At 37.2% G+C, this 12,272-nt stretch overlaps 1 protein-coding gene across 2 annotated transcripts in view; it reads left to right on the top strand.

Moving 5' to 3' along the window:
* Nucleotides 1-645: 645 nt before the first annotated feature.
* RAD50 (DNA repair-recombination protein (RAD50)) overlaps nt 646-12,272 on the top strand; it is a 121,943-nt gene continuing 110,316 nt past the window's right edge. For both annotated transcript variants that reach the window (XR_014335337.1, XM_082877962.1), the window contains exons 1-3: nt 646-1,024; nt 1,126-1,212; nt 2,092-2,259. Coding sequence is in view for 1 of the 2 variants with exons in the window: in XM_082877962.1 (XP_082734088.1) it covers nt 902-1,024; nt 1,126-1,212; nt 2,092-2,259 (378 nt within the window). In the remaining variant the exon portion in view is untranslated. The remainder of the gene's footprint in view (nt 1,025-1,125; nt 1,213-2,091; nt 2,260-12,272) is intronic.

Raw genomic sequence — 12,272 nt, forward strand, 5'->3', positions numbered from 1 at the left:
TTTTTGAAATAAAAAAATACAACAAAGAAATCAAAGAGAAAGAAAGATGAATAGATAGAAAACTGTGTTATCGTGAAAAATAAAGTTTCACGATTTTAATTTATACAAAACCTTAGTTCATCTTTTTAATTGTTTATAATCTGTGTTTTGTTTTAATCTAATACAATTATATTTTGAGATAAATTGTGTATTAGTGAAAATGTAGATAATTTTCATTTCTTATCCTCATATCGTATTCATATTTTTATTATATGACTAAATTCTGTTATTAACTGTCATAATTTTATATATAAAAATTAAAGTAAAATTTGACCAAAAATATAGAAGTTGACTATTAGGCTAGCAAGTCCAGAATAAGTCAAAAAGTTACTAAAAAAGTTAAAAAGTTAACACTATTCACCAAAAGTCAATAATTACGGCTGTACAACTCCCAATTCTAATTTTCTCTTACAAACCAATTTTTTACAATTTTTTATTACACATTTTTTCATAAAAAGTCAAAAAATTAATCCAAACATCTATATTTTCTTTCTCAATTTTTTAATTCAAAAAAATAAAAAATATATTTATTTAGGACAACCCAAACAACCGTAATGGGACTAAATTACCTAGTGTAAAATACAGTGTAAAAAGAAATTTACCCCAATAAAATTTCTGTACGTGAAAATAGAGGTAATTAGGTAAGCGGGAATAGAATTTCCATGTCCACACTGACTCGTAACTAGCGAAAAACCTCTCTCTCCAGTTGTACTCATAAACCCTCTTCCCTCTTCTTCTTCTTCTTCTTCTTCTTCATCTGTATGTAAAACCTTGAATCATCTCTCGGTATATGTATGAATGGATGTATATGCATAGATAATCTGAAGAACAAGAGGTAGAATCTCTATTATTATCAGCAAAGATGAGCACGGTGGATAAAATGCTGATAAAGGGCATCCGGAGCTTCGATCCTGAGAACAAGAACGTCATCACCTTCTTCAAGCCCTTAACCCTCATCGTCGGTCCCAACGGCGCCGGCAAAACTGTATTTCTCTCTCTCTCTCCTCCCCCCCTCTCTCTCTCTACATATATCTATATATCTGTATACATATTGATTGATTGATTGATTGATTGGTTGAATTTCAGACTATTATTGAGTGCTTGAAGCTCTCTTGCACTGGTGAGTTGCCCCCAAATGCCCGCTCTGGTCACAGCTTCGTCCATGACCCCAAGGTCTCTCTCTCTCTCTCTCTCTCTCTATATATATATATATATATAGATATATCTGTATGTATATGTATTATTTTTGATAATGGGGTGAGAACTTGATGCTTGTGGTTCATGTGGGGTAAACAATTTTTTTTTTTTTTTGAAACTTGTAACAACAAAATTGAAAAGGGAAATTTTATGGAAAGTGTTATAAGTTCATCGATGTTTTACGGGACAGATTGTTGGACAACTACGAAAGAGCATGTGCATGAAATGAGTGCAGCTGAGAAAAGAATGCATATAGATGGATGTATGATAAGACTAGAAAAAATAAGAACTAAAGATGACTATATAGATGAAATAGTAGGAGTAGTATTATTTATCAAAAAAAAAAAAGAAATGGTAGGAGTAGTACCTATTGAAGGGAAATTGAAAGACATCAGGTTAAAATGATTTGGTTATGTACAACAACAATAAGGAAGAGTGATAAAATCACCATAAATGGAGATGCTAGGGGAGTGGAAAGACCTAATTAACATGGGATGTAGTAGACTAGTAGTTAAAAAAAGATATTCATTTATTTAATTTAATTAAGCATGTAGACCTTGCTAGAGTTGAATGGCGAAAAAAGATTTATGTAGCAGGCTTCACTTAATTGGGACACAAGGCCTAGTTTGGACACTAATACACACACATACAAATATATATGGATTTTTAAAAAAAATATAGAAATAGACATGTTTATGTGTGGGTGTGGCTTGTAGGGGACCATAAATAGTATCTATAATTTTCATAAACAGATGAGTAGTTTGGATTGTAGGGTAACATCTATATTTTTATATGCCTATATGTATATTGATAAGCCTATGCTTAACGTTCGTAATGGGGTGATTGTCGGAGTAGGTTGCAGGTGAGACAGAAACAAAGGGGCAGATAAAGCTCCGGTTCAAGACAGCAGCGGGAAAGGATGTGGTCTGTATAAGGTCATTTCAGCTGACTCAGAAGGCATCCAAGATGGAGTACAAGGCAATTGAGAGTGTGCTTCAGACACTTAATCCTCATACAGGAGAGGTACCACCTGTTTTGTTTCTATTGTGTTGTAGTATATGTTTCAATGTTTATTTAGTAAGATTGTCTACCTAGTTGAGTATTGTTCTCATTGCCGTATTATATCCAGCCATTGAAGTTGGAGTTTTAACTGTGTCCTAGAATGATCAGTCTTTTTTTATATTTCTAGGACGTGGTTGTGGTACTTCTAGTTCATTTTGACTTGGTGATTGTTAGAGATACCTGCCATTTAAGGGACTGGTACAGAAATTAACTAGTTGGGTTCAGTTTGGTTGTCCAGGCTGGACAGATCAAAGAGGCATCCTACATTTCTTTGTGAACAGCAGATTTCTTTTTGGCATATTATACATTTAAAACAACCATAATCTTTTTCCTATTTCAGTCAGTTTAGGGACTTGACATCAACGGAGGTGCTGTAATGAATAAGTGCATTTCAGTTAGAAGTTCGATAATAATTTTGGGCATGCGTATTCTGTTAACTAGAGTCATGCTATGATAATCTTTAAAAAAAAAAAAAAGGGAATAGAAAACAAGAAAGGATTTGTGCCCTAGAAATGTCTCGCGATAATGTCAGAGGTTGAAAAAGAAGTTATAGCACTTGCATGCTTGAAATAGTGTATACGAGTTTTATATGTAATAAGAAAAAGACTCTGCAAATTGTTTATAAACAGTTCTAACATACCTTCCTATACTAGAATAATCATTTGATAGTGATATCTTAATGTGTTGGTTAAATTCTATTTGTATGTTGAAGCTTTGCTTATTTGATTTGATACTAGTAATTTTTTTCTAGTGACAGAAAGTAAAGAACTTGTGTCCCATCTATCGAAACACACACACACACACACACACACACACATTTATATTGAACAACAACAAAGAAAATTGTATTAGATAACGTGCCAAGGAGGCACAACCTTTGAATTTTGGCTTCCTATAACAGTAGCACCATAAGCTTAATTGAAGAGTGCTTTAAAGACAATTTGGAACCTTTAAAAGGTGCCGCAACTTTGTAGGAGCAATTGAGTTGTATGCAGATGTCTCTTACATTTTGTCTTTGATTTTCTTAGTTGTGGAGTCATTGGGAACATGTGGCTTGTGTTACTGCTTGATCTATCATGGGTTGACAATTTCAGGACTTATATGTATCCTTGGGTAGAAACCCAAACCATTGATGTGGGGAAGCACGTTAGCAGACCTAGAAACCTCATGAACTTTAAAGATTCATGGAAGAAGTCAAGGGGAATCTTCACTGACATTAAGATGGCTTCGACAAAGCAGGGACCAAGAAAACCGTGTAAACAGTTTAACAACCCAAGTAGCTTCGTCGATCAAGACCGTGTTAGGTCAATTGGCCAACCAAATCACATAGGTTGGTTGACCAAAATAGGTTGGCTGTCCCTGTAGGTTCTGCAACCAAACTTCTTAGGTTGGTGGATCAAACTGGAATCCAAAAAGTGGGTTCGTTGTACCCATAATTAAAACCAACTTGGAAATCTTGGTCGTGTATACCCGTTGGAGGGCTTGATTATTTATATCCACACCCCATTTTGAGGTTTCTTGATGAGAAAAAGCTAGTTGAATGTCAACACCTCTACAACCTTACAACCTTTCAATCACATTTTTAAGAGCGCACTTACCCTTTGTGAATGAGTGTAGCTTTCATCCTTCAACACAAGTCTTCCAAGTTCCAAGAGTTTGCTCCATTGGAGTCTTGAAGCTCTTTACTCATGGAAGGTACTTTTCTCATCCTTAAAAAGTGTAGTTTGTACATTGTTGACTACTCCCTCTGTCCCATATTGATAGTCTCTTTTGAAAATTTCAAACTTCTTAAGGAAACATAATCATTACACTTTGAATTCAAATTTTAAAGGGTTAATTCCAAAACAAGGGGTAATTTTGGAAACTTCTAAATTTAAAACTTTGACTTTTCAAAGTGGACATGCAATTTGGGACAACAAAAAATGAAATAATGGACTAGCAAGATGGGACGGAGGGGGTATCACACACCTCACTTGTCTAACTTCGATATGTTGTTGGGCATAACCTTTGAAGTTCAATTTATAGATTTGTGTATCTAGTGAAGTGATAGGTTTGTGGTTTGGTGGTTGAGGTTTGTCATTTGTGTTATTGTATGTGGCAGAGGTTGAGGATGGATCCTATTGAAAGCCCTTTGAAGTGAGTGATAAATGGTTTTGGTGAATGTATTTAAAACTCATTTTAGTGTAGTGTAGAAACACCGGTGAGGAACTGGGAGTGAATTTAGGTAAGTAGCTGAACTACTAAGAGATTTTGGTTCTTCTAAGCTCAATTTCTAGAGATTTATTGTCAATAAGGGGTTGGTCGAGTGGTAAAGACTTGAGGATAAGATTCAAGGTCTTGAGTTTGAGTCACTAAGAGGCCACTAGAGGTTTGCCTAGTCATTAACTCTAGGGCCTCGAGATAAGTCGAGGTTTGAGCAAGTTAGCTTGGACACCTAGTTACCAAATCAAATCAAACCAAGGCTTAAGTCCCATCAAATGGGTCGGTTATATGAATCTTTCTTCTCCACGCGGCCCTATCAAAGGCCATTTCGTTAGTCAAATTAAGTAGATCCATATCTCTATTTACAACGCTAGCCAACGTTAATCTAGGCCTACCCCGTCTCCTAACACTCCCATCTACCGTTATAGTATCGCATCACTTAGAAAATATGAGGAAGAAGAACTCCGAAAATATGAGGAAGAAGGAATATATTTCTGTTATATTCAAAACTTCTTATTTTACAAGACCAAATGACACTCCTTATATAGGAGATATTACAAACATCATTATAACCCATTATATGCCACTTACATATTATATATTACCACTATCTACCACTATCATATTATATACATGCCACTATCTACCACCAACACCACTATCATATTCTATACATGCCACTATCTACCACCAACACCACTATCATATGCCACTATCTTATTATATGCATTAACACAAATTTCCAGCACTCCCCCTCAAGCTAGTTTGAAGATATCTTCCATAGCCAGCTTGCTAGTCAGCTTATCAAATTGCTTCTTGTGTAGTCCCTTTGTTAGCACATCAGCTAATTGTTCACCTGTTGGAAGGTAGGTCATACAGATTATGCCAGCATTGATTTTCTCCTTGATGAAATGTTTATCCACTTCTATATGTTTTGTGCGATCATGTAGAACTGGATTATGAGCTATAGATATAGCTGCTTTGTTGTCACAATAGACCTTCATAGGTGTCGGGTGAGAAAGCTTTAATTCTTCAAGAATTCTTTTAATCCACATTACTTCACAGATTCCATGGGCAACAGCTCTGAACTCTGCTTCTGCACTACTTCTAGCTACCACATTCTGTTTTTTACTCCGCCATGTAACTAGGTTCCCACCTACAAAGGAGCAGTATCTGGATGTTGATCTCCTGTCTGTAACACTTCCTGCCCAGTCTGCATCTGTGTATACTTCAACTTGAAGATGTCCATGTTTCTTGAACAGTAAGCCTCTCCCTGGAGTTCCTTTCAAATATCTTAAGATCTTATAAACGGCCTCAAAGTGCTCTGCCCCTGGTGAGTGCATGAACTGACTTACCATGCTGACTGCAAATGCAATATCAGGCCGCGTATGAGACAAATAAATCAATTTCCCGACAAGTCGCTGATATTGTTCCCTCTCTTTGACTTCTTCAGCCTTAGCAGCTTGTAACTTCAAGTTAGGCTCGATCGGAGTCTCCACCATCTTACAACCAAGCATACCTGTTTCTCCAAGGAGATCAAGAACATATTTTCTCTGATTAACGAATATACCTTCCTTGGATCTTGCAAATTCCATTCCGAGGAAATACTTGAGGGCTCCCAGATCCTTAATGTGAAATTCTTTTGCGAGTTTCTCTTTGAGGGCTGCTAACTCTGCTTCATCATTACCAGTTAAAATGATGTCATCAACATAAACAATCAAAATTGCAATTTTACTGTTTTTTGAATGTTTATAAAATATTGTGTGATCTGCTTGACTCTGCGAGAAGCCACAACTGATAACTGCCTTCCCAAAGCGTTCAAACCATGCTCTTGGTGATTGTTTGAGTCCGTATAATGACTTGTTCAATCTGCATACTCTGTCGCTTCCAAGTCTCTGCTCAAATCCCGGCGGTAGGCTCATGAACACCTCCTCTTCAAGATCACCATTGAGAAATGCATTTTTAATGTCAAGTTGATGTAGAGGCCAATCTGAATTTACTGCAAGAGATAACAGTACTCTGATGGAATTTATTTTAGCAACAGGAGCAAACGTCTCCTGATAGTCGATCCCATAAGTTTGAGTGAAGCCTTTAGCCACCAGTCTCGCCTTGTATCTCTCAACGCTTCCATCTGCGTTACATTTTATCGTAAACACCCATTTACACCCAACTGTTTTCTTGTCTTTGGGTAGATCAACTATCTCCCAAGTACCACTTCTCCTTAAAGCATTCATCTCCTCCATGACTGCTAATTTCCAATTCGGATCATCCAATGCTTCCTGTATATTCCTTGGAACAAACAAGTGTGAAATCCTAGATGTGAAAGCTCTATGGTTTTTAGACAGTCTTTGATAGGAGAGGTAATTTGCAATAGGATGTTTAATGCAATTTCGGACACCTTTCCTAATTGCTATAGGAACATCAAGGTCGGAAATAGAAGGAATAGGATTACCTAAAATTTCGATGCCAGAACTCGGGTGGACATTCGGGTCATTAGGATGGACATTCGGGTCATTATTCCTCAGATGAAATCGCTTCCTAGTATAAACCTGAAGCTCAGGATTTAGATCATTTTGTAGTACTTCTCCCCCTAAACAAGAATCTTCTTGACTAGGCACCATAGAACTTGGTTCTCCTAAGTGATCATTATCAGACAGATGTGGTTTTTGTGTAGGATAAATGACATTGGGGAGCGGGATAGAAATATCCCAAAAACGGTCTTCTACTCCACTTGTCTCCCCCTGAAGAAAAGTGTTGGGGAAATAGGATTTTGTTTCCACAAATGACACATCCATACTCACATGAAATTTCTTGGTTTGAGGATCGAAACACTTATACCCCTTTTTGTTTGAGGAATAACCCAAAAAAACACATTTTATAGCACGGGGGTCAAGTTTTGAACGAAATTGACTAGGAACATGAACATAGGCAGTACATCCAAAAACTTTGGCGGGTAAATCAGAAAACAACCTCGTGTCAGGAAAAAAAGTTTTGAGACAATCGAAAGGTGTTTTGTATGTTAACACCTTTGTAGGCATCCTGTTTATCAAATAAGAGGCTGTTAAAATTGCTTCACCCCATAAATATTTAGGAACATGCATGTAAAACATTATAGCACGTGCTACTTCAAGTAGATGTTTATTTTTTCGTTCTGCAATGCCATTTTGTTGAGGGGTATCCCGACATGTAGATTGATGAAAAATCCCATTTTTTTCCAAAAACTCACCCAACTGCTCATTGAAATATTCTGTTCCATTATCAGAATGTAAAATACCAATTTTGGTTTGAAATTGGTTTTCAATCATATTGTAAAAATTTGTGAATAAATTTTTCACGTCAGATTTTTTATTCATCAAATAAATCCAACATAAGCGGGTATGGTCATCAATAAATGTAACAAACCATCTTTTACCAGAAAGAGTAGTGATTTTAGAAGGGCCCCAAACATCACTATGAATCAAATAAAAAGGTTTGGAAGCCTGGTAAGGTTTTGGCAAATAAGTAGAGCGATGAAATTTTGCAAAAATGCAACTTTCACAATGAAAAGAAGAACAATCAATCCCTTTAAATAATTCTGGAAATAAATGTTTCAGATAAAGAAAACTAGGATGTCCTAGCCTATAGTGCCATAGCATTATTTTTTATCGAACAGAGATTGAACTAGTACTATTAAAGCTCTGAGCTTTTTTATTACTAACAGGTACTTCATCAAAGTAGTAAAGACCTTCAAGCATCCTAGCACGCCCAATCATCATCCCCGAGTTCTGGTCCTGAAATTCACAATGGGATTCAAAAAATGTAACACGACAATTAGAATCCTTAGATAGTTTACTGACAGACAAAAGGTTACAGGCTAAGTTGGGGACGTGAAGAACAGTATTGAGATTAATTTTCTCAGTTAGTTTAATAAATCCTTTTCCTGTAATAGGTGAAAAACTACCATCGGCTATTCTGATTTTGTCATGACCAGAACAAGGGAAATAGGTACTAAATAAATGGGAAAAACTAGTCATGTGATCGGAGGCACCGGAATCTATGATCCACGGAGAAAAGTTTAGGCAAGAGAAGGCTTTAGGATTTCTACCTGTTTGTGCCAACAAAACACTAGGAGTACCGGATGAGGAGTTGGATTTTATCAGCTTTAAGAGTTGATCAATCTGCTCTTTGTTGAAGGGACCTGAATCGGCTTCATTAGCGGTAGGAAAGCCACGATTCTTCTCTCCTTGTTTGCTGCTTTTCCAGTTGACAGGTTTGCCATGGATCTTCCAACACGTTTCGCGTGTATGGCGAGGCTTGTTGCAAAAATCACACCAGACCCGTGGCTTATCATCAAACCTGCGCTGGTAATTTGCAGCCTTGTTGGCCGCAGCATCGCTAATTAAAGCAGAAATTTCAATTGATTCACCAGTACCTTTTTTCTTAAGCATGACGCTCCTTCGGCTCTCTTCCCTTCTGACTTCGGCAAATACTTCGCCAATGGATGGGAGAGGAGGTCTGCCAATAATTCTTCCTCGCACTTCATCGAACTCAATGTTGAGGCCGGCAAGAAACTTGTAAATACGGCTGTCTTCCACAGTTTTCTTGTGGTGGTTGCAGTCGTCAACCGATTTCCATTCGTATGTGTTGAAGATGTCAAGATCCTGCCACAACCTTTTCAACGAATTGAAATATTTGGTGACGGAATCATCTCCTTGACGAATCTCTCCCAACTTCAAAGTTAATTCGAAAACTTGAGATTGATTTCCTAGGTCAGAATACATCTGACTAACATTATCCCACAATTCTTGTGCAGTAGGATAGCACATGTAATTAGAGCTTATATCCTCCTCCATGGAATTGACCAACCATGTCATAACCATGGAATTTTCAGCGTCCCAACTGTCGAACAGCGGATCATTAACAGCAGGAGCCTTCTTGTCACCAGTGATGTAACCGATCTTTCCTTGCCCACGGATATACATCCGAACAGATTGTGACCAGCGGAGAAAATTATCACCATTTAGGCGGATGGTGGTGATTTGGACAGAGTGAGAGTTTGACGTTTTCACCGGAATGGCAGCGGCAGGGGTTGAAGTGGTTTCGGACGTGACTTCCGACATGGCTATGACGGTTTTAGGGCTGCTGTGTTTTTTGTAGCTCTGATACCAACTTAGAAAATATGAGGAAGAAGAACTCCGAAAATATGAGGAAGAAGGAATATATTTCTGTTATATTCAAAACTTCTTATTTTACAAGACCAAATGACACTCCTTATATAGGAGATATTACAAACATCATTATAACCCATTATATGCCACTTACATATTATATATTACCACTATCTACCACTATCATATTATATACATGCCACTATCTACCACCAACACCACTATCATATTCTATACATGCCACTATCTACCACCAACACCACTATCATATTCTATACATGCCACTATCTACCACCAACACCACTATCATATGCCACTATCTTATTATATGCATTAACACAAATTTCCAGCAGCATCTCTTCACTATAGCCTCTATTGGTCTCCGTTGAATGTGACCAAACCATTTCAATCGATTCTCTCTCAACTTATCTTCTATCGGTGCTACTGCTACCCATTCCTGAATATACTCATTCCTAATTCTGTCTTGTCTAGTTTTGCCACACATTCACCTAAACATCCTCATCTCAACCACACTCATCTTATCTACATGTTGTTTCTTGGTTGCCCAACATTCCGTCCCATACAATATCGCTGGTTTAATAGCCATTCTATAGAACTTACCTTTTAGTCTAGTGGGTATTCGTTTATCGCACAGTACCTCAGACGCACTTCTCCATTTACACCATCCCGCCTTAATTCTATGGACCACATCCGCATCAATCTCCCCTGTTGTTGTGATAATTGACCCTAAATAATGAAAATGTTTACTCTTAGGCAGTTCTTGGTTCTCAATCTTCACTTCTTTTCTGCTTTCATTGTTACTGTTACTAAATTTACACTCCATGTACCTTGTCTTAGTTCTACTTATCCGGAATCTTTTAGATTCAAGAGTTTTTTTTCCAAATCTCCAACTTTGTGTTAACTCTTTCTCTTGTTTCATCCACTAGCACAATATCGTCTGCAAAAAGCATACACCATGGCACGTCATTCTGAATATTTCTCATCAACTCATTCATAACTAAAGCAAAAAGATAAGGACTTAAGGTAGATCCTTGGTGTAACCCTACAGTGATAGGAAATTCATTTGTCTCTCCAGAAGGCGATCTAATAGTGGTCACCACCCCTTCATCCATGTCTCTAATCACATCAATGTAACCTTTTGTCACCCATTTCTTCTCTAACACCCACTGTATTATATCATAGGGCATTCTATCATATGCTTTCTCAAGGTCAATAAATACCATATGAATATCTCTTTTCTTTTCTCCTCTATACTTTTCTATTACTCTCCTCAAAAGATAAATTGCTTCCATGGTTAACCTGTCAGGCATAAACCCAAATTGATTCTCTGACACATCTGTTATATCTCGTAAACGACGTTCCATCACCCTCTCCTACACTTTCATTATATGACATATTACCTTGATTTCTCTATAGTTGTTGCAATTTTGGACATCTTCTTTATTCTTATAGATTGGCAGTAAAATACTCTTCCTCCACTCATCTGGCATGTTCCTAGTCAACAAAATTTTGTTAAACAACCTAGTCAACCAAGCAACCTCTTTTTTACCCAAACACTTCCAAGCTTCAATAGGGATATTATCGGGTCCTAAAGCCTTATTTGATTTCATCTTTTTAAGTGCAATCTCCACTTCAAAGTTTCTAATCTTGCGATAGAACCTATAGTCTTGGTTTATCGTATTACTGGTTATTTCTTCCCCTATTGCCGTATGTGTATGTTCCTCATTTAATAGTTTCTCAAAATAGTTCTTCCATCTTTCCTTAATCTCTTCATCCTTCACCAATACCTTCAAAATCCTCACTCTTGATGCACTTAACTTGATTACAATCTCTTGTTTTCCTCTCCCATATCTTAGTAAGTTTGTATACCCTCTTCTCTCCCTCCTTACTATCTAGTCTAGTGTATAGGTTATCATAAGTTTTCAACTTAGCCTCTCACCACTTTTTTGACCTCCTTAATTAGCCAGTCTATAGCTCGTAAGGTTTTCCTCAGTTCTATCCTTCTGTCACTTTTTAAAGCACTTTTTTTTTACCTTAACTACCGCTTGAACCTCTTTCCTCCACCACCAAATTTCCCTGGAGCTGGGTCCTGTCCCTTTCGATTCTCCAAGCACTTCCCTTGAGATTCTCCTCATACAATTGGCCATCGAGTTCCACATAGTGTTAGCATCATCTTCCAAGGCCCAAGTACCTTCCTTATCTATTCTATTCTTAAATATTTCTAGTTTATTCCTTTTTAGGTCCCACCATCTCGTCCTACGATACCCTGTAAAAAATAAATTGATGTATTATTATTGATTTATTGATAGATGATTGATAAATTACAATTCCTATACAATCTATATATAGAAGAAAATGTGGTAGTAGGTGTAGTGGAGTGTAGTGGAGGTGATAGTGGGTTAGGTGAAGTGGAGTGTGTGGTGAAGTGGAGGTAGGTGAAGTGGAGTGTGTAGTGGAGTAGGTGAAGGTAAAGATGGGAAATTCTAACAGCCCCCCGCAAACTCAAGGAGGAGAGAAACTAACCAACTTGAGTTTGGAGAGAGTTACAAAACAAGAAAATACATAAAAATAAAAAAGGATAGGAGACACTGTATGGTCGTGTCA

Source organism: Camellia sinensis, chromosome 7 (assembly GCF_055761805.1).
Source record: "Camellia sinensis isolate YWXY chromosome 7, ASM5576180v1, whole genome shotgun sequence".
In the NCBI taxonomy this organism is placed as follows: Eukaryota; Viridiplantae; Streptophyta; class Magnoliopsida; order Ericales; family Theaceae; genus Camellia; species Camellia sinensis.